Source organism: Rhyacophila brunnea, unplaced genomic scaffold (assembly GCF_057557595.1).
Source record: "Rhyacophila brunnea isolate RB1 unplaced genomic scaffold, BYU_Rbru_1.0 scaffold_17, whole genome shotgun sequence".
Lineage (NCBI taxonomy): Eukaryota > Metazoa > Arthropoda > Insecta > Trichoptera > Rhyacophilidae > Rhyacophila > Rhyacophila brunnea.
In genome coordinates, this window is record NW_028232827.1 from 31,324,728 (window position 1) to 31,349,027 (window position 24,300).

The 24,300-nt window shown below is 34.1% G+C and overlaps 1 protein-coding gene across 1 annotated transcript in view; it reads left to right on the forward strand.

The window, feature by feature from the left end:
• Positions 1–23,365, forward strand: part of LOC147073947 (uncharacterized) — a 241,029-nt gene extending 217,664 nt beyond the window's left edge. The window contains exon 3 of the mRNA XM_085944707.1: positions 23,193–23,365. Within this exon, the coding sequence (XP_085800833.1) occupies positions 23,193–23,250 (58 nt within the window). The 3' untranslated portion in view covers positions 23,251–23,365. The remainder of the gene's footprint in view (positions 1–23,192) is intronic.
• Positions 23,366–24,300: the final 935 nt, after the last annotated feature.

The following is a 24,300-nucleotide window of genomic DNA, read 5'->3' on the forward strand; positions in this document are numbered from 1 at the left end:
TAGTTCATGCATTGAGCAAATTCGATAGTAGCGCTACGGTGGTGTTTTTTGCAACTAAACCAAATGTGTCAAATGATCATGCATTGGTCGAAATAGATGGTCGCGCTCCGGTTGTGTTTTTTGCAACTAATCAAACTGACCAAATGTGTCAAATGTCATTGATTATATAAAAATATACCAATCAATAACTACGATGACGTTCATATCCATTTACTTGCCCAAAAAAAATCTAGAACTATAATATGATAACGGAAGAATTTTATTAAAATGTATTTTCGCGATTTGATTCGTGCTTGGGTATCAATCGTGCAATGGTCGATTATTTATTTGTGATAGTATGATTTGATAGTTTGTTGACACTTTCTTGTTAGCTAACCTCAAAATGGACATTCAGTTGAATTCAGAATTACAAAACCAAACCTAACCTAATAATAATAATATTAGGTATATTATGTCCAATTATAACTAATAAAACCATCCGTATTAAATTTACTTTTTCTACTGTCATGTTGACAGTTTAAGAATTCCATAACCTGGCGAATTCACGCACTCGGCAGATAATTTACCTAATTCATGAATAAGGCAACGGGCTTGACTATTACATGAATTAGGCAAAATTTTGCCCATTTCATGTAATAGTCAATTTCGCACATTCGGCGTAACATGCACAATCATATCAATAATCTTACAGTTTTCATGGAAATCAAAAAATATAAAAGCTCCGGCGATGCAAACGTACGCGTGTAATAAATGTGTCGCTAGATTTCAAAATCGGCCAAGTCCACCTTTAGGTATTTTTGACTTTTTGTGAATCGCTGAAGAACTACTACTCTTTAACATTTCTGCATTATCGGAATGTGGAACTTATTAATTTTAAATATTCTGTACTTGAAATAATATAAACTTTCACCCTTGTGACTGTGTACTTGAGAAAACAAAAAGCTGTTTTTCTCCTATTCATCTATTATGGACTTGGCTGATTTTGAAATCTACGACACAAATAATACACGATATTGGTGAGTAATTAATCTTGATTTTTCGTCGACTAAATAGATTCGTATTGTGGTTTTACTTTACTATTTTCGTGGTACAATAAAATATATTACGTAATTGGACAGCGTCGAAGGGTGGAGGTAGGCTGTTAAGATCCGACACAAATAGTGCACACTGAACTTTGTCAGATATACGTATTTTTTTCATTTTCCGTAAATCAAGCCATAATAGATAATAGTCAAAAACCATTCGTCTATCTACAAAATATCTAAAATTATTCCATTAAATCATTCATAATTTTAGATATTATATTATACCAGTGGTGAAGGGTGGAGGTAGGCTGTTAAGATCCGACATACATAGTCCACAATAAACTTTGTCAGCAATGCGTATTTGTTTTCATTGAACTAAGTCTACAATTTAAAGATGATGTTGGTTAGTTTAAATAAATTAACCCTGCCTTAATCAAACCATACTAGTTTTGGTATATTTTGAGTGATACAACATAATTATGCACAATTTTCATTGATACTTATTTGTTTTCGTTGGATTAATAATACATAGGTACTTACTACACATATTGTTGGTTATTTTTTTTAAGTTGATTAGCCCTGCCTAAACTAAACTATAATAGATAAAATAATATTATTCTATCTATGAAATATCCAAAGTTATACATATATGGTTTAATTGCATAATTTTAAATATTTTATAGATAGACGAGTATTTTTTGACTATTATCTATTATGGCTTGGTTTCGCAGGATTTAATTGAGTTATAAAAACTACTTACAGCATCTGTAAATTGTAGTCGTATTTCAATTAAAACAAATACGCATGACTGACAAAGTTTAGTGTGCACTATTTATAGCGGATCTTAACAGCATACCTCCACCCTTCGCCAACGTTTTATACATAGAAGAATATTTTTATCGATTATGGTTTGATTGAGGTAGGGCTTAATGAATTTTGAAAAAAATAACTAACACCATCTGCAATTATTTGTATTCTTAGTTCAATGAAAACAAACAAGTTTGACTAGTAGAGAATCGTGTGCACTATTTTTGTCGGATCCAGCCTACCTCTACCCCTCGCCACTGTAATTGGATTGATTTATTTTACAATGGCAAGAATAGAGTTTGTGTTTAAAGTTACTATCCGGCGCGTGATTTTTTTTTGCCGCGAAATATATACGTAGCGAAACGTAGCACGTCTAATTAATCTGACACGATTGGACGGACATCTCGCAGAGTAATATTTTAAACCGGAATAGTTCCGCATGTACAATAATTTACACTTTAGTGATCGAATTTCAACGAAAATGAAAAAACAAAATAGGTTGTCGATAGAAAAAAATCAGACGATTATCGCTTTTATTTCATCGATATTTTGATGGAAACGACGGAAAATTTTGTTGTTTTTATTGTTATGAATGTATGGTTTCCACTTTTTTTATTAATTACTATATAAATTACTAGGTACTGGCTGAGATAATTGAATTTAGTATAAGTGAGAACGAAATACGACCTGAGAATAATGGAGAGGGCAAGGAGAGGCTTTCATTAATTAAACAGTGGATACGAGAGTGGCTGAGATGGTGTTAATGATGATGATAATTTTAACTATAATAGTAGAAACTATCTGGACCATAGACTATAGATACATATAGACGCCACCCGTTGCATTCTAAATGAAGCTACGTGCCGTGCGTTTGGTTTGTGGGCGAGCGAACGCATTCGCCTATAAATGTTCGAGACCATAGACCATTTCGGTAGTGCTCGCCCAAAGTGCTCACACTAGACGCTCAGAATTAAAATATAATTTTCTGTTTTTTTACGTTATATAGTATTTTTAAGCGGTCAAAATGCAATCAATTAGGTAAATATATCCATAATTTAAGTTATTTTAAAGAAACACTAGGTCACTGATATTAAAATAAATAATAATATACTTATAAATAAATTGTCACGAACATGTATCAACTTACCTATGAAACTTAATACCATCTTCTTGCTTATCAGTACGGCTACCATATTTTAATACAACATGCAGAACCACCTTTCCTACTTAATTAACTAAAAATATTTACCACTGACTTTATGTTTAACACAAAAAATAGCAAATTTAGCAACACGAACAACACGCTACGTGAAGCGATTCAGCACAATTTGCCGGCGATATTTTTGGAAACCAACTTAAAAATATGTACTTAGACCTTTTATCTTATTCTAGCGCGTGTCGCAGAGATTATAAGGGTGCCGAATACTTTCTCACTCGCACTCATGCATCGTTTTTGTTCAGGCCTTGATCTGGACCTTCGGACTGTGTATTTCGTGCACACATATGGGTGGTTCACAATAATTATGGATCAAATCCATCAAAATGAATCCTGAGATATTTGGACCTAAAGGTAAAACTTCTTTTGTAAAATTCAGGAATGTTTTAACTGTATAGTACATGGATCAATTTAAATAATAGTCGAAACATAATGTATATTCAGGCTTTATTAATATTAGCAAATTAATGTTAGCTACCTTTTTATACTGCTGAAGGAACTGTCAAAATGGACATGATTCCAGGGCTCGAAATAGATCGGAACGCACCGGAGCGCCGTTCCTGTTCGTGAAATTCTAAAAGATACCGTTCCGGCTCGTGGATTCTTTGAAAATTGCGTTCCGTTTCATGTTATTGAGATAATATTGCATGTAGGTGTGTAGTTTTTAAAGTTGTAAGAACTGATTCGTGGAAAAAAAAATTGTGGGCGCTGAAAAAATATGTATATTATTTATTAATGATTACTCCTATAAGGTCTATAATATAATATAGGCTGTTCGGACTTCAGATGTGTTTACAAAAATGGCTAAAGGGGCTACAGGTCCATAACCTTGCAGCAAAGGAATACACAAATGTACGAGCTTCTAGAATTTTGAAGATAGGAGCCCAATTCTAAGAAAATTGACGAAAAACAAGTGATTTTGCAAAAATGAGTAGGAATCCATTTAAAAAAAACTACATTTTAATGTTGTGTTGGGGGGGGGGGGGGGGTAATGTGTATTAGCGCAGAGCCCCTTCAAGTATAAATGAAACCCTGATTATTAGGCATATCGCCCTTATGATATCCGAAAAATATTTAACATAATTTGATATTTTTGAATGATTATTCAGCGCTCCGGTTCGTAAGATTTTCTATTTCGAGTACTGCATGATTCACATTAAATTTGATGTCTTATCAATACTAAGTATTGCCATTTATGCGGAAAATTGTAGAGATAAGATTGTGATATTAACACACAATATAGAAATCTGTTTTATCTAACCACTGAAACAAAAAAATCGAATTTTATAAAAATTGGACTTAATTCATAATTTTATTATTGTGAACTACCCATATTATAATCTCTAATGATAACAATATTGTCTTCCGATATTCAGTTTAGGTACTTTGTGTCCTGACGAAATATTAAAAAGCATTATTCGATACTCATCAATCACTCTTAAAAACCTACCACATGACATTTTAATGCTCGAATTCAATACTTGTGTCTTTTATATGTATAGGTATGTCTTCTGTTTGAGGAAACTCTCTGTTGTTGTTATTTTCCGTTGCCATGGCGTCAAGGCACGTGTCAAGAAAACACTCTCTTTCCATCAGGCGTATTAGTAAACAATGTATATCATTGATTTCTAACCGGGTTCTGGGAACCTTGACAGGGGTTCCGCGAGAATTCGCATCAACTTATAAACGAAATCCAAAGTAAAGTCTTTTTGTTAGTAAAGTAAAAAAAAAGTTTTAACGTTACCATTTTGAAAGTTGAACTTGATTAGAGATATCTTATTGTATTGTCGAACAAGAACTTCTTGTCCACGTGTTAAAACTGTGAACTAACAAACCCCTCCTTCCTAGTTACAGACCACAGAACAGATAATAAATAGAATATCGATAGGCTATATTCAATACGCCACATGTTGATGCAGTATTTTGAATGTGTGAGTGTCCTACGAAAAATGAAGCACGCATTATGCACGTGCAATAGTGTGTGTAATACACCAACATTAAATGAGCGTAAATGCATAAACCGAGAGCAGTTTTCAGTATTCGAGGTAAAACGTATTCTTGACACGTGTGTAAGTTTAGCCTGGATTCTTCCTTACTCGGAGTCGGTTACCTGCTTCGCCTTACTCGTTATGCATTTCAGTTCCCATTATTTCTGAGTTCCCTGTTACAGACCTACAAACTTATCTGAAGAATGGGATGGGGGAGCCACTGACGAAAACTACCCAATCAAGACTCGTAACTGGACAAAATCTGACATTCGAATGAAATTTTCAAAATGGCGTCCTATGGTAGTTCGTAGTTTCATTTTTGGCCATTCTTCAGCTAAGTTTGTAGGTCTGTAATTGCACTTCCGTTTCAAATGAGGATCGCCCCTAAATTTATCATTACATGTTATGCTTCCGCGGTGAACGGATCTATCGATTTACGTAATTTGATGATTTTTATAATAAAAATATATATAAAACGATCAGGAGTGATATTACAATTAATATTAGTAAACTTTTGGTTTATTGCGAAGAAGAAAAGGAGTCACATCTAAAAAGAGAGCCGATAGATTATTTAAACACGCGTTGCCGCCATGACATGTACGTCACGAAGAAGTCTTCCATATGCGACTACAGCGACTTCCGGTTATCGACGAGATCTTGTTGTCGGACAGTAGTATTGAAATTTATAGCAAGAGCAGACGCGCGCACAAAAAATGGTTATGGGGTCGTTTTAAAAAAAATATCCTATATTAATTTATTTTTGACAGTTTAAGGTGGCAGGGTTAACAAAATGTACCAATGACCGCATTTTCCCCTCCTACTACTTATATAACTTCTCGTCGCTTCAACCGCGGACTGTCGCACTTTTCCGGATACATTCCCAATACACATTAAAACCTCTTTTTGAGTGTACCTTGTACATGCGCAGTTTCACTTTGGAGGGAAATATTTTTAGCAACAGTGGATGAGTATAAAAATTAAAGAATCGAGACAGTAATGAGCTCATTTGACGAATGACTAATATTAATTAGTCATAATACCTATATAGGTAATAAATTAACATAGCAATTTCAATTATAAATAGTAAGGTGTGGTGCTTTACTTAAGTGTGTCACTACTTTTCTGCATGTCTCTTCTGCAATTTACGCCTCTGTATTTAATTGCGTATCAATTAGATAGAGGTTCCCCGAGATTTCACAAAATGCTTCATGGGTTCAAAGGGACAAACCAAAAAGGTTGGGAAATACTGTTATATAGAGATTCCAGAAATAATAATAAACAATGCTTTGGTTCTTTTTTTGTCAGCGGCCTTTGCTGTTTTGTGATTTGGCTTCTTCATGTCGTTTCATACGATAGGGTGGAGCGCGTGGGGGTTAACACCACCCCTAACCCTCTTTCGATTGCGACTGAAACGTAAACAAACTGAGATTTGTTTACACCTACGTATTTTAAATATGTACACAACACATTTTTTTTTTAATTATTTATTTATTAAGGAAACAAGCAGTTACATTTTGAATACAAAAGTATGCTTAAAAAAGAATAGTGAAATTATATTGCAACCAATAAAGTTTCCATGTATAAATTATAATATAGTTAACCTTACAAGAATAAAAAGTGAGAAGTAAGAAAAGCATAAACATAACGAAATTACATATGAAAAATGAGGAATAAATATAGACAAAAATAAGTTATATTATATAATATATACATACATTTTAAATTTGGTTAATATCCATTATACAAAATTTTGGAGATAGCGCGTTTAAACGAAACAGATGTATTATTGAAAAGATCAACGGTGGAGAAAGACATATTGTAATTTAAAGAAGAGCGCCGAATAAAGGAGTTTTGTGCATAATTTGAATCACTACGACTAACATGGTACAAAGCTTCATCATCATCGACAACCCGGTGTGGGTCCTGGCCTACTCCAACAGCTCCCTCCACCTGTCCCTATCCAGTGTGGCCGCTTTCCAATTTGGTACCCCCAGAATACGGCAGTCACTGGCAGCTCCATCTAACCAGCGAATCTTTGGCTTCCCTCTTCTTCTACGTCCTATTGGATTGCTGGACATCACTCTTTTTGCCGGTTCATTGTCATTCATACGGTGCACATGACCTAGCCATCGCAGTCTCCCAATCTTAATTGATTGAACTGCGCTGCAATCTTCGTACAGCCCGTAGAGCTCAGCATTATCTCTTCTCCTCCAATTGGTGCCATCCCTGATCGGTCCATATATACGGCGGAGAATTTTTGGAGGGCTCGTTCATTTCGCAGAGTTAATATCCAGTTTTCCGATGCGTAGGTGAGCACTGGCTTTACAAGTGTCTTGTAAAGAGTGCTTTTAGTTCGGCGAGATAGTATGCGGGACTTAAAATGTCTTAACAGATCAAAGTCGCATTTATTCGCAGACATGATTCTCTTGTTGATTTCTTCTGTAATATCATTATGTCGAGTTACAAGAGATCCAAGGTATATGAAACTGTCGACCGTATCAAACTTGTATGCACCAATATCTAACTTTGGTGCGACTTCTCGTGGTGTGACAAAGACAGGCATGAATTTAGTTTTTGCCACGTTTATTTGTAAACCCATTCTTTTGGCAGAGGCTTCTAAGCTTGGTTTCGCGTAAATCTTGATGGACAGTGGAAACCCACCCTTTCGAGTTACTTACTTATACAAATAATACTTATGCAAAAAATTATGTTATTTAGTAGGTAAGTATTGAAAATCTTTACATGCTTCACGGATAGATCGCGCAGGCAATTATGACCATTATATTAACATATCGCACGGATTATAATAATTATTGCTCGAGGAAATTTTTTCAGACAAAATCTCTCATTCATTTCTCACAAATTACTATTTTTGCTCATAAGCTGAAATATTTAGCTTCAACGGAGTTTTTTTTGACAAGATAATAATATGGTTATTACCCAGCCCGTATGGAGCAAACACAAACTAAAAAATCAATATGTGTTTATTGCAACGAAATTCCAACTATTTTTTTTTTGTAATATACACCCAATTATTTATTACAGAACAACATAGTGTGCAAGTCAATCAAGGCAATCTGGACATAGACTGCATTAAATTCCAATTAACTTTGATTGAACCCCGAATTTTGGTGGCGTTTTAGGGGGTTGCAGTTTATAGGGTGGTCTGGTCATAAACTGATAACCAGGACCGTACTAGCAATTGTGGCTGTGTTGAAATCGGATAACCATATAACTTTGTTGTACTCGCGGATATTTCTGAAGGAGTCGGTCTTTTTTACAACGTTTTTATTAGGTCATATTCTTATTTGTCTGGTGATTGTTTGTCCGGTACAAATCTTGTAATCGATTTTTAACTAACTTCCCGACTAGCTAGACATTTGAAACTTTTAGAATATATCAGAACACGATGCCAATGCATTTTTAATACTTTTAGCCATTTTTAAGTAGAATTAAATTCATTTTCAGTTAATTCTGTTTTGTATGAAAAGTTATTTCGGAAGACATCCGTAATCTAATCCACTATTATTGGTTGCTAGGGTCCTAACAACTAAATTATTAATATATACGTGCGTTACCATGGAAATCAATATGAGTGTCAAAATGACATTTCAGTATTATTTCTATCATATACATTTTTTTTTGATCGTTTAAGCTAGTGAAGTCAAGTTTATATGATTCAACAGAAAATTTAAAGACGTTGAATGTAAAAAGTTCTTTTTATCTTGTAATTATTTATTAATAATATTAAAATTAAAACAGGTCATGTTTAACATTATTTATTATTGCCTGTTGACGTTCTGCTCATAACAATCAGGCCCCGTCCAGCGTAGGCGCGTCAGAATGTTTTGGTCACAGGACACAATGTTTTGGTCTATTGTGTTTGTGTTATTATATATATGTATACATAAATACATTATATGTACCGATACCAAATATCATAATGCCTAAATCCCCCATCAAAAATCCTCCAATCGACAGAGTTGGGAATATAATAATATTATTGTAACTGTAAAGGAGTCGAGGTTAGACCAGGATGCACGCACAGCGAAACAAACAAAAAGAAACTACCGTTATCTGTTTCTGGGTGGACGAAGGATCGAAAATAGGTACGGTCAGTCGTTAACCTACCCCGAGCCTCGAACGTCGTATCTAAAAGTACAACTTGCCACCTTTTCGCGCCAAAGCGTGCGTTTATAAAATAATGTTGCTAATAATTAATTGCTACTACTTGTCAAGCGAAATATACTGACGTAATAAATACTTAATGTCCCTGAATCAGTGTTTTTAATAAGTGGAAAAGTATAAATCAACACCTTACGTAAACCCATACCAGCAGTACCTACATAATATGTGTTAATTTTTTGTCATATTTGACATCTACATAATCTATGAAACACGTCATTATAATAAACATTTAAATTATCCGTAAAAGTAAAAGCAGCCACGAGAGGTCTGACCAACCAAGACTCTCCATCCTTCATAAAGTATCAGGGAAGTATAATATACGAGCAAATTTTCAACTCGACTCAAATGCAAGAAACCTAATAGATAAAGATACATTGTAAATACGGATCATTCGAAACACGTGACATCATATTAGGTATTTAAATAAATCTTTTTTGGTGTCAGAAGATAGCGACTCCTTTATCCTAAAATAGATATTTGTAGAGATATCCGTTTCACAATACAGCCCTTGCATCATCGCTGTGATCTGCGAGTATCTTGTGGTCACGGAGCATTCAATCCACCCTATATCCAATAACTACGCCGCCCGTCGCTTGTCACGTGCGTCGCTCTGGTGGACGCGACACGACACAGATGTAAAAGCTCATCATCCCAGCTACACGAAAATGGCGGGAAATTCTCTATTTCCTCTGTGTCCGCCATTTTGTACACGTCTGGCAACGTCAACGCAAAATGGCGTTTAAAAAATGGCTACTCGAAATTAATTGTGTCTCCATTAACTCAAATTCTTTACATACAACAATGCTCGAATTTAAAACATATAAGTATATTTGTTTTGAGTTGTCTGTAACGGATCTGAGAAAATATTTAAATGTATAAGAGTGAAGGAGACGGACAAAACGTATCAAACGTAAATTCAAAATGTGATAAAAATATAGGAAGAAAGTAATCGTTCGAAAGAAAACAAATGATTTTCTCATTTCTCAAACAGTCTGACCGATGCTTACAGTGTAGTAATTGCATATCTAGTATAATATAGAAAATATTAAATAACATTACAATGAATTTATTACTGATTGATGGCAGTAGCGAGGGGTGGAAGTAGGCTCTTAAGATCTTACATAAATAGTGCACACTAAACTTTGCAGTCATATTTATTTGTTTCCATTGAACTAAGAATACAATTTGCATTTGGTGCTGGTTCGTTTTTATAATTGAATTATAACCTGCCTAAACCAAACCATAATAGTTTAGGTGTGCTATGGGCGATCCGACAAAAATAGTGCACACTTTGTTTCGTTGAATTAAGAATACACATTACAGACTGCGTTGGTTAGTTTTTATAAAATTTATTAAGCCCTGCCTAAACCAAACTAAAATCGATAAAAAATATTCTTCTGTCTATAAATTATGTATAGTATGATGGCATAATTTTATATATTTTATAGATAAACGAATATTTTTTGACTATTATATGCTATGGCCCGGATTAGGCCGGGTTTAATTGAATTTAAAAAACTAATAAAACTATTATACACATTGTAGTGTTAGTTCAATGAAAACAAATACGTTTGACTGACAAAGTTTAGTGTGCATGCACTATTTATGTCGGATCTTAAGAGCCTACCTCCACCCTTCTCTACTGATTGACGGAAAAGTATAAATTATTATGGTGTAGGTACACAAAGTAAGAGTTATAATCGGAAACTAATTAAAAGCATATATTTTCCAACTTTTTAGCCAATACCGGTGCGAGCGGAAGAAATCCGAGGTAGCAAAGTGAAAGTTTGAAAAGAGCACCCCAAAATACATACAAATACAATCTCCCGCGAAACTTTCTAGGTAAAACTACCGAATGAGTGGGCTACAGGGACGTCACTGACTCTAGCGCATGTCAGCTGAGATCTTGGAAAGTTGCTCCTGGGATACTCTCTGCACAAAAGGGGCATTTAACGTTTGTTACGATGTAGTATACGCTTGCATAACAGGCTTGAGATGATGCGTGTGGTTGGCGGAAAAGCCAGTATGCATGTTAGAGTTTGTGCATTCTGTTGAGACTTGAAATCGATTTACTGCAGCACCAGATTAACTATAAAGACGTGTTTTAACTCTTTTGTTTTGTGTTTGTAGTTGGGTTTATAGATCTAATCATATAGTAGTCGGACGTGATAGGAAACTGTTAACTTCGATGGTAGCGCTAATTATTGCTCATATGTATTTCGAATTTGAGTGCAATACTATGGTAAACTGTCTATAGAAAATGATTATTGTTGCATATTGAAATAAATGTTAATAATTTGAACGAAATATCTAAAATCTTCATTAATTTATTGTGAACTCGTTTCATATAGTAAAGTAAACAGTTCTGATATCTCGAAGATAAACACCATCAAACTTCAGACAAAAAACTTTAGATTGTGCCAAACCGTTGTTTCAATGAGTTAGTAGAAGATTTGATAGACTTGGAGGCTGTGTATATAATATGTGTGTGTGTGTGAATCCTAAATTCAATACTTCTATAAGGATTGCTATTTTTGTATTGTTTACCTTACAAAATGTCTTTAGGTTATTTAAATGTATATTTATTAAGAAGGTAGGCTTTAAATAATTGTCTAGTATGGAGTCTTCGCCACTGTCAATGACTAGTAGGTACCTACATAATATACTATCATCGTAATTCGCGACTCAGTGCCACGGCCTTAATATACTCCACCTTGTCTCTGACAGTATGAAGATATGAGTATGAAGGAGGCAAGCTAGGGATATTTATCCAGAGCTCAGCACTAGATTAACACAGCTAAATAAAACACTAAAAATGATATTTTTGTAAATGCATTGTCTCTCCTCTTCACTGACCTGTGTCTAAATTCGGAACAGCTGAAAGGGTAAATTCCTAACTATTATTTATCAACCGATTTGATATTCTAGATTGTAGAATGATCGAGAACTAACCCGACAGCTGTCAGGCTAAGTTATTTAGGTGTGATGAACATACTTTAGCAGACGGATTTTTAATCAAAAGCAGTGACATACAAGAAAGGGGGGTCCAAACTTTGTTATCAATATAAAATCAGTTAACTAGTATCAATAATTCAGCTGATTTATACATTATACCTATGTGCAATAAATAAACTGACGCACAACATAACAATATAAGTTCAATACTTATTTTTCTTGTACGTCTGTCATTTCTTTGGACGGTTGACGATCATCTTGACGTCACCCACTCTATGACCCGTTCCATGGAATACAAAACTCGTGTTTTTCTTCAACCACTATCAGCTTAACTTGGAGTTTATCACTGAGCTCTGGCTTCACCTATCCACACGCTCGCTAATGATCTTATCATAGATTAAGGAGTATGTTGGTATAAGGAATTGATGTCAGCACGAGTGATATTATGTATGTCTAAGCTAAGACGTTTAAGATGTATTTTGCTTAATTGTATATATTGACAAGTTAGTTTTTTTTTTTTAATCTTTCCTCACTTTTCCCACGTGAACAGTATGCATACATAAACTTACTCTCCGTGATACTCTCAGTTCAAGTCAACTCCATTTTGAAACCGCACAATCCTCTGCACATTGTACCAACATAGTCCTCAATAATTATTTTGTATGTAGCAAACAAAAACAGAATATAAAATAATGTGTGAACATTATAAGCCACTTTCACCATTTCTTTTATTTTGTTAACTGTCAATTCATGGTGGAACTGCATTGTATTGTTGTTTTTATTTAATAAAACGCACCAGATTCGCAAAACGGCCAAAGCATATGAGTCGACATACCCGCAAATTCTTCACACCATTTCCGCCCCAAACAGTCAAAATTGTGTGATGAACATCCCAGCTACAATTGTTGTTATGCATGACATGCACTATTCTCAGTTTGACTTATGGAAGAGGCCTTCTTTCTTACCAAATGACGTTGCCAATTCACTAAATGCCAACATATTTTCTCTCGTGGCAATCACGTCACAGTAACTGGGTGTGAGGCAGATTTGAGTGACTCTTTCTTTTCAACCATCGTAAATAAGAACACTTCCAGGGGATGTGATCCGTAGACTATGCTTCGTCACATACGTATATTTTGGGATTATATTAGATAAGCTAACTGACCCCGGTGGTAAAGGTAAACCCTTTGTGTAAGAACTGCGTTCACAATTCTGGTGTGGTATTAGGAAAGAACACATATTATATTTGCCTAGTCTCGGTAGATACCGTTCACCGTTTGTGTCAGGCATTCATTGTCAGTTTTAAGGATGTTTATTATAATATGATATGTTATATTATAACATATTATGTCCATCGATTAAATACAGTCTTCCTGTAATTTACCCTAGTATCTCAAGATGTTGTGTACGCCACTAGCTAGCTGACCGCTTGTAGAGCACGTGGACAGAAATAAACTTATTGCAGTCTTCACGAGACAGACTGGCCTACTTCTCTATTTATAATGCACTCGCGATGTCATCAAATAATAAATAACTACCCATCGAAACAACTTGATATGGCGTCTAGATTATTTTTGCATTAGCCCTTTCGCTGTCATTGCATTTTATGAAAATTGACAGCCGTGGCAGCAGACAGTTTGAAATATCCATTTATACCTATTCGATTTGAAATTTAATTTTGGTCTCAATTAACACCATGTCATCAGGTAGATACTTGGCATTATATCCCAACCGTGGAGTAGAGACAGAGTGTACGTATTTGAAGCAGTATTTATAGGTTTGAATCATAGAGGTATTAAATATAAAGAGGGGTATGGAATTGTCTTTCTAATACAACTGAATGAAGCAGGCCAACAATTAGAATTAGGTAATAGCCGACAACTTACGAAAAATAGCGACGCGATAAAAAAAAAATGCAGGCCATCACGGAGGATTTACTTTGGTCATTATAACGTACCCATAATTAATAATGTTAACGTTAACTTTGCGGCAAATTGATTACCAGCCTACCTCACCATACTTTTTTATATAACCTGCCTGCTTCACCATACTTTCATATAACCTGCCGTCCCTGGGTTTGAATACTGCAACTGGCAATAATCAAGTCATGTTGTTTTTTTTTTCCAATGATTTTTTGATTTAGAGCAGATACCTACCCAACGGGTCGAACGAATGGCTATCGAATGAACATTAATTTACCTTTTTAATTTATATGGCATTATCTGATATAATATTATTATGTAGGTATTATACATTTTTTAATCTTTCGTTATTCCATACTTTTGGGTAAATTCTGTGCCATGAAAATTGGTTTTCCCTCGAAATAAATTGAATTTAATTATAAGGCTTCGTTCGAATTTCAAAAATGATTTGACAGTTTAGCCAGAAGTGTCACATTGCCATAGTGCCGCCATCCATGGAAATAATAATTCATCAAAATACGAAATACAAAATGACATATTACTGTCTGATATTTCTCGAATTGTAAACTAGGCATGACAGGGGTGGATTTCTGTATAGATACATAGTGATTGATGAAATACATAATATTTTTCATTGTTTTAGTTTATATTAAGTTTAGAAATGTTAACCAACGCACGTACTATTACTATGAAGACAGCGTAATGTATTATTTAATAGCAAAACATATTATAATCAAGACAGTCTGAGAAGGACAAAGACATTGATACATAAAATAAAAGGGAAACTAAATACCTACGTACTGTTACGTCCCCAAAAAGCGGAGTAGTTTAAGTAAAATAGATTATCACTTTCACTAGTTCTTTTAGATTTCGTAATTACGAATTTAAATAGTCTTTATACGTGTTAATGTATTATTTGCTATTTTATTACAGAGGACTATGGAAATAGGACTCTGTTAAAGTCTCTTTTTTGTCAGGAATAGCGAAAAGAGAGCGGAAAACTTCACAGGAGATATCAAATTGAAAGAGAAGAACTTTTGATAGATGTTTGATTTATTAAACGGAGAAGAATTACAGTAATACTAATATTACAACTGACAGAAAGCCAGCTTACAATACAAGAGGTACAATGGTTGACAGAGAACAATGGTAGATATATGGAAAGAAATAATGTTCTAGAAACTTCTAATTATCAACACAAATAACATTATATTATTGTTTTGTGGTTTTCTGGAATTAATTAGGATAATTGAATCAATGTTTAAATTAACAATATTATTGATATCAGAGAGGATGCTGTTGTTATCAGGGGAAGTTGCGGTTTCTCTAATTAGAATCTGTTATCTACTCATTGATTTTATGCATAACAGTATGATGTCGGTTTCCCATGAAACAGGTGATGCGTTCGCATCGTTATAAAGTACCAAAATCTTAACTCTAGTCCAGATCAGAACATTAAATTTGTACGTGTACCTCGATCGTAAACAGTTTTGATAAAATTTATAGAATGTTCATTTAGTTCAGGCGTAGTCAACCTGGTCCCTATCCCCCACTAGTGGGCGTTCCAGCTTTCGTGGTGGGCGGTATGGGTTTTAAAAACATTTTCATTATGTGTTCATAAAATTCCTCGTGACAATTTAAATTTCAGAAAATATACTATTTGTATCGCCCTCGCATAAGTTTAGCTCACGTTACGTAAGTGAAACTAAATGGCGCTATATATTCACTAATATAAATCATATTTCACTAATATAAATCATTGCCATACACCAGTGGCGTGCGGTCCGCGGATGCTGTAATTAACGCTGTGCACCCCCAGAAATCATAAACACTCAGGCTTTGAGAAAATCACATAAATATATTGTGACCTCATCGGGATCGAAGCCGGAGCTCCCGGATGAAAGGCCATCGCATTACGCACTGCACCACGGGAGCCTAACAACCTTAATATACCTTTTTTAATAGTTGAATATTATTCTAATATTACATAAAAAAATATAGCAGAGCTAATCCTCTGGAAAACCACACACTATATCGGTAACTCATAAATATACAATTGGTCACAAAACCTTACTATGTGCTAAATACTAGGTATCTTCATATACCTACCTAATGTACTGGAATGCTTATGAATATAATAAGCAGTCTGAAAATACTATATAAGTATATTTTTTAAACATCATCCCTATAAGGAAAAGTCACCCCACGCCACTGCTATCTACAGTTCATACTACTATATCAGTTTTAGTGAAAAATATCCTTTCCTATATTATAAGCATAATGTCATACTTGGAACTAAAATGTATTTACGAAATATTAATATTATAGATAGGTCTATTATTTTCGACTATGTATAATTTAATTATATAATGTCGGTACATATTATAATATTAAACTGTTTGTAGAATGTTTTCCTTGTGATGTATCTATCCTCGGGGATAGAAATGCTAATAAATATAACGTTAGATTATTTTACATTATCAAACCGGAATATTTCTCAGTTTCCAATCCAACAATCCATCCCTGCCGTCACATTGTGACATAATACACGACATGACATCCAGGCTTTCGTCCCGCGGGCGCCTTGATAATATTCTGTCACAGAACTAGTCGTATTTTCCACCCGCCCACATTTTGACAGTTCCGCCATATTGTTTGCGTCACACATCCATACATAATACACACCTATACAATGATATACGCCAAGATGAGGGCTTATAACACCAGATGTTTCCAGCTCTAATTTGTCGTTGTCTGTCTGTATTGATTAATCCTTGATTATGTAGGTATCTAATTCAAGGGCTGTCAACTGTTTAATAAAATAATTGACCATATAACACGTTAGTATACATAACGTAGGATAGAATTATTTGTTTCCATCTTTACTTACGTAATAAATATTAAGCAAAAATTGGCAAATCCTTTGCAACAAAGTATTCTATTCATTCAATAGTATGGGAAAATTTTATTCCAAAGATTGAACGTAGTGGATACCTAAAATTCAAATTATGGCAGATTGCGTCTGGATGTAGGTATGTATCTATAATCTAAGGGCTGGCCCGATCGTCTGCCACGACTGTCAAAATCTATTTATTCTCTATGGTTTTCAAGGATCGGGAGCGATCGTGAGTAAAGTGAGATAAATTCTATTTTTCGTCGTCCCGATCCAAGCGAAGGTTGCCGAGAACATACGAACATTTCCGAACACCGCCCACTAGGTTTGATAGCTCAGTTTTGACGTAAATTTTGCGCGGGAATAGTGTTCAGTGTTGCTGTTGCACCGAATGTGCGAAATTGACTATTACATGAAATGGGAAATTTTTGGCTAATTCATGTAATAGTCAAGCCTGTTGCCTTATTCATGAATTAGGTAATTTTTCTGCTGAGTACATGAATTCGCCACGGTATGGAATTCTTGAACTGTCAACATGACAGAAGAAAAAGTAAATTAAATACGGATGGTTTTATTAGTAAGTTATAATTGGACATAATATAATATTATTATTATTAGGTTAGGTTAGGTTAGATTAGGTTTTGTAATTCTGAATTAAATTATTCAACTGAATGTCCATTTTGAGGTTAGCTATCAAGTGTCAACAAACTATCACAAACATTCAATCGACCATTGCACAATTGATACCCAAGCACGAATCAAATCGCGAAAATACTTTTCAATAAAATTCTTCCGTTATCATATTATAGTTCTAGAATTTTTTTGCGCATAGTAAATGGATATGAACGTCATTGTAGTTATTGATTGGTATATTTTTATATTATAATCAATGACATTTGACACATTTGTTTAGTTGCAAAAAACACCACGGAGCGCGATCATCTATTTTGACCATAGATAATATAAATGTACATTTTGACCAATGCATGAGCATTTGATACATTTAGTTTAGTTGCAAAAAATACCACCGTAGCGCTACTATCTAATTTGTCCAAGACATGAAGTAGGCAGAAAAATTACTGCCGATTTCACGCACTCTCCAGATATTTTGTCTAATTTATGAATAAGGCAACGGGCTTGCATTTTTCATGATTTAGGCAAAATTTTGCCCATTTCATGTAATATTCAATTTCGCACATTCGGCGTAACATTGCCACCAATCTAACGAAGAAATAGTTTTCGGTCAACCTATATTTTTAATAATAGCAACACTATGTTTATTTTAAACCAATCAAAAACAATTGCAATTGAATCGTTGCGTGTTATTGCAAATAGTGTTAAAACGTTGGCCACGACGGTCGGCGTAATAATAATTAAGCCATACGTAAATCCCTGCATTATCAAAAGATTATTGAAAGATGCACTGTTTCTAACACAATTTTTTGGTCATCTCGATTACTGACTGTTCAAAATGGTAGACCCCAAACAAACAGTATTGTAGGATTATCGGAAAATATTACGTACGATATGTTTAACTATCACAACCTTACTGTCAACATAATATTATCTACGAACTCAACTATTTTAGTCGTACATTGATTAGTAACTCGTATCCAATTTACATACATACATATTATATGTAGATGCGACGCGTATATACTTGACGAAAAAGTGGCGCCACCATTTGGGACTCACGCGTATGCCAGCGTTTATTGTGCTCCTAAAAACATAAACGTGTTCGGAAACTTATTATTGTCCGAGAATTGCTGGCTAATATTGGAGCACCTGCATAAAACTCAGTCGATATTCACATCAAAAGTTTAAAATTTGAAATAAAGACTGATACAAGTAGTAGGTACTATATCTAATCCACTGGCACCCTTAACGATAATGGAGTGGTGGTACCTCAGTTCTAATGTGATTACTAGCAAACTTTATAGGTATTTATAGGTAATGAAAACAAGCTATTTGGCAGCGTCATCTTGGTTTGTTAAAAGATACACAAATTATTTAACTCACTTATGAAGCACATTATAAAATTTCAATAGGCATTAAGACTGTCGGAAACTGCAATTTTATTGTACTGTCGGCGACATTCTGTTATCTTCGTTTGATGATAGTACAGGAATATTTAGATTTACAAACAATCTTAGAATAAGGGTAGAAGTAGGTAAGTACCGCATTTTAATTCTGCTTAAGGGAGGAACTATGCCTAGGGCTTAGATTATAGAAAAAAGGGATATCACTGCTGTTATGGAATGGCAAGATCAACTTCAATTGAACACATTTTATATTTTAAACTGGCTTTATTAGAATGTAATATATATTATAATAGATTAAGTTATGGACAATAACTTGATTTGATCTGCAGTCGATGCTTCCTTCTTTAAGGTTGAAATAGTACTAATTTAAAAAGGTAATTTGATTCTATATAAAACAGACTTTATTAATATTACGCATGGCATTCTCAGACGTTTAGTTTGATAAGAAAAGTGGATATAAAACAATATCCAGATTTGAAATAATGAGCCATTACGATGCATTGCATCCAGACGGTTAGATTGATAAGAACAGTGGCCGATAAGGCAAATCTTGGGTCTAGGACGATTGGCGCCGAGACAACTGGACGCCATGCAATTCGAAATTAAATAGACGTTATGTACTTATAGGTACTTTAAAAAACATTTAATATTATTATTTGTATTTAAATTATTAGGTATATTATGATTTAATAGTTGGTGAGAATTTAAATATGCACACTTAAATAATGGTTTAATCGTTCATATGTTTAAGTTCCAACGAAAAATGAGTTTTTTATTTTTATATAAAGCCTTAGGCATGGTAATTCTCAATCTGCAATAAAAAAACATTATGTTAAGAGTAAAATTAATGAAAACTACTAAGTAGTAGATAGAAACCGATTAAAATTCATCTTCTACGTTCTGTTTACGTGTCTACGACAGTGCGGCATCCAATTGTCTTGGCGTCCAGTTGTCACATTCCCCAAATCGTTATCAAATGCATCTAGACGTTCATTACGTTGCTCGTTAATACTTGATAAGAATACAAAGATAGGCTCAAAACTGCGGGGCTATAACACTGCTAAATACATCGTAATATGCTGCAAACTGCGAAGTGCTGCTTACAACAATTTTGATCTTCTCGTTTAAACATACCTAGGTCATACACATACTTACTAAACACGGTTACAGTGTCACAATTATGCTAACTCATATTTATTAATAATTATTATTGCAATAGTATATACATCTACATATACGACATTATACTATCTTGTTTACACCCACATGTACCACTTCATTATGCCATCGCGTTATGTTAAAATAATGTAAATGTATTGTTACTGTGACCTCTTCAATAAAAAGAGGTCAACGGGGACATAAATCAAGGTCATGGATATATTGTTCGTTAATTCAAATCAGTCAGATGATTAGCCAAAAATGGATATACTAATATAAATGACGAGGTGCCTTCATATTATGTATAATATACAGTAGAACCTCGATTATCCGAATTATTTTCATTACAAGACAAATTGGATATAATCGATGCTTTGAAGCGCGGTGACTCGGGTCGTTATCTATCTAATAAATATGGTGTCGGAACGTCAACTGTCTCGAATATAAAAAAAAAACAAAGTGAAACAGCTATTATGAAGTTTGCTAATTGTTTAATGTCAGGAGATGGAAGCTCAGAGCGGAAAGTTATGAAAAAATCAGGAAATAAAAAAGTTGATGAGTGTATTTTTATGTGGTTCATACAAAGACGAAAGAGTCACGTCGGTAATATAATACCATCTTCATCCCCAATTAGTCCGGATAACCGAGGTTCTACTGTATTGACAGCGTTTTTCTTGCTAGATCTAACATTTTTTGTATAGGCATATATTGCAAAATCTGCATCTGGCAGATTATGGCGTTAAACGTAGCGTTTTTTGACACGCAATCAGCTTAAAACTTCTCATAACAAAGCTAAAACAATATAACAAATTTGATTGAAAATTAACATGCTAGTCTTCTGTACTTTATATATTATAGGTAGGTACATACAATTAACATTGCGTAGGTATAAAGTGATAACTAAATAATTGCAGTAGCGAAGGGTGGAGGTATTATAGTGCACACTAGTGTACCTACACTAAACTTTGTCAGGCAAACAAACGTATTTGTTTTCATTGAACTACGTCTACAATGTGCAAATAATATTTGTTAGTTTTTTAAAACTCAATTAAACCCTGCCCAATCCAAGCCATAGTAGATAATAGTCAAAAAATATTCGTTTATCTATAAAATATTTAAAATTATGTCATTAAACCATACATATTTTTTTTTTTTTTTGTGATTTTACCGAGGCTTTGACTGCGACTCGCTGTCATATCGCCTCTTCTCTTCTAGAAGGGGATCCGTCGATCAGGTCCTCACTCCTATTCTGTTAAATAGCTTTACAATTTTGCCTAGCTCTTCCGTCTTACCCACCGCCAGGACACCCTTCAATTCGTCGACCTTCTCATAGATATCTGCAATTCGCAGCTGTACTCTGTGAACTTCATATTTGGGGCATTGCAGTGCTATATGTACAATGTCCTCTAAAACATGACATTCATCGCAGAGCTGCGATTCGCTTCTTCCCATGAGGACATCAAATCTTTTGCCCATGGTGTGCCCTGTTCCTCCAGTCCAGGTTTTCTGGTATCCACTGATATGGTACCCCTGAATGGCCGGCTACCTTTGCCAGATCATCTGCCCTTTCATTTCCCTCAATGCCCATGTGCGATGGGATCCATTGAAGGCATATATCTCCTCCTCTATTTTTCTTGGCGTCGATCTGGTCAAGGATGTGGTATGCTATGGTTTTACTGTTATGTGAGCGAGTTGCTGCGGCAAGATGTTGTAAAGCGCTTTTGGAGTCTGTTAAAATGACAGCGGATTGCGCCGAGAAATCATCGCTTAAAGTGTATTTAATTGCTTCGTTTATCGCGATGAGTTCCGTTGTCATTATTGGTATTGCTGGGTTTAGCTTCCAGCTCTTGTTTATACCTACTTCTGGTATCCCATACATAATTAATTTAGATGTTTTATAGATAGAAAAATATTTTTTATCGATTATGGTTTGGTTTAACGGCCCACATGCTAAGCGTACGTCAAAATGGAGCTTTTATGCTATTTTCAAAGCATGATCCTGGACATTCCTTAAACATTGTAGATAATCTATTTACATAATTTTGAAGTCTTATTATCCTTTATATTTATTTTAAACATTTGATGACTGCATAAAGTATTTTTATTACATAAAATAGTACTTATTCTTTTAAACCTCTCGCTCTAATGTTTTAGAATAAATAGTCATATTTCAGTACGTCCATGTGAAGTGGTGTTAAGATTTTTTATATTTATTAATTTTTAAAAGCATTTATAAAACCATTAGTAGAATTTATGTCGACATTATTATAGTGAAATATTTACAATAAAAAATTATATTGATAATCTCTGTGATCCCAAATTTGACAAGAATTAGGCATTTTATTATTCAAAAAATGGGCAAGATTTACACATTTAAAGATAATTTTAAAGATACTGATTATAAGCTATGTCTTTGACCATTCAAATGTGATAAACATTCTACGAATAATGTTTGCTTTATAATAATTATTGACCTAAGAATAAGGTAGTATTTTTTTAAATACGCCATTTCTATTGGCATTTCCCAGTGGCTAAGCTACAACATACGGCCGTAGCCATAAATTGACAAACGATAAATGAAGTAGGGAGTAAAATAATGTTAACGCGCGTGTTTGAACATGTACCTAACCGATTTTTTTTAAACGGATTTTAACTTTTACTCACACTTATTTCAAGATATTTTTCAATTATTATGTTGTTTATAAATAAATAATTAAAGTACGCATTTTATGTTTTATTTGAAGTCAATGTCCAAATTTATTTTAAGTAATAAATAATATTATGTACGGTACGATAAAAACGATGATAAAAAATATAAAGATGGAATACGTATGTACCTATAAGTAGCTCACCAGACAATTTCAATTTTTGAAAGTAGCTCACATTCTTATTGAGCTTGGAGACCACTGATTTACATCCACTCTTCGCCAGTGATAGTTACTCCATAATGTTGTAAAACATACGCAATACTAATAAATTTCTTTTTCTTCTTCCACAGTCAGAAGAACTACAGCAGTCCATGGAATTGGACGACGGTGACAGTGAACGGCGACTGACCCTGCGAGCCGCCCCCGCGGCGCTGGTAAGCGGGGGCGGTACATCATCAACCACGGCCAGGAAGACCTTGGGCGGCTGACGTCACAACTTGAAGAAACGCTTAAACAACGTGAGAGAAAGTGAAAAACTCTTTAAAGCATAAGTGACAGACAACATTAGCAAAAAGGGGTCGTAGTGAATTATGTTTTTTCTTTGTATAATTATTATTAAAATATTACTAATTATTATTAGGAATGAGAGCCAACGATCGTGTTCAGATTAGGAATGATTAAAATTGTCTCCGGATGACATCGATATAACAATGGATAGATAGTATATGTTCCTACATACTACCCAGTACCCACATCCTACACATATGTACTGATACCACCCTCATCAGTATAATATTAAGTATTTTTAAAAAAACAAGTATACCTACTTATAGTTTAATTTTCTCATTTAATTAGCGACTATTTTATTTAATAAATAGATTACAAATATTAATTTTCATTTTCACTTCACTATTTTTTTTATTCAACGAATAATTCGCAAGATTTAAGGGGGGACATGCTCGTCGAAGGTCAAAATTGAGTTTTTATTGTATTTTCAAACCATGATCCTGGACACTCCTTAAACGTTGTAGATAATCTATTTATATAATTTTGAAGCCTTATTATCCTTTATAGTTATTTTAAACATTTGATGACTGCATAAAGTATTTTTGTTACATAAAATAGTATTCTTTTAAACCTCTCGCTCTAATGTTTTAGAATATAGTCATATTTCGGTACATAACTGTGCAGTGGTGTTACGATTTTTTACATTTATTAATTTTTAAACGCATTTATAAAACCATTAGCATAATTTATTAAGAGATAATTTTTGTAAAATATTCACGATAAAAAATTATATTGATAATCTCTGTGATCCCAAATTTGACAAGAATTAGGCATTTTATTATTCAAAAAATCGGCAAGATCAACACATTTGAAGATGATTCTAAAGATATTTATTATAAGCTATGTCTTTGACCATTCAAGTGTGATAAACATCTTATGAATAATGATTGC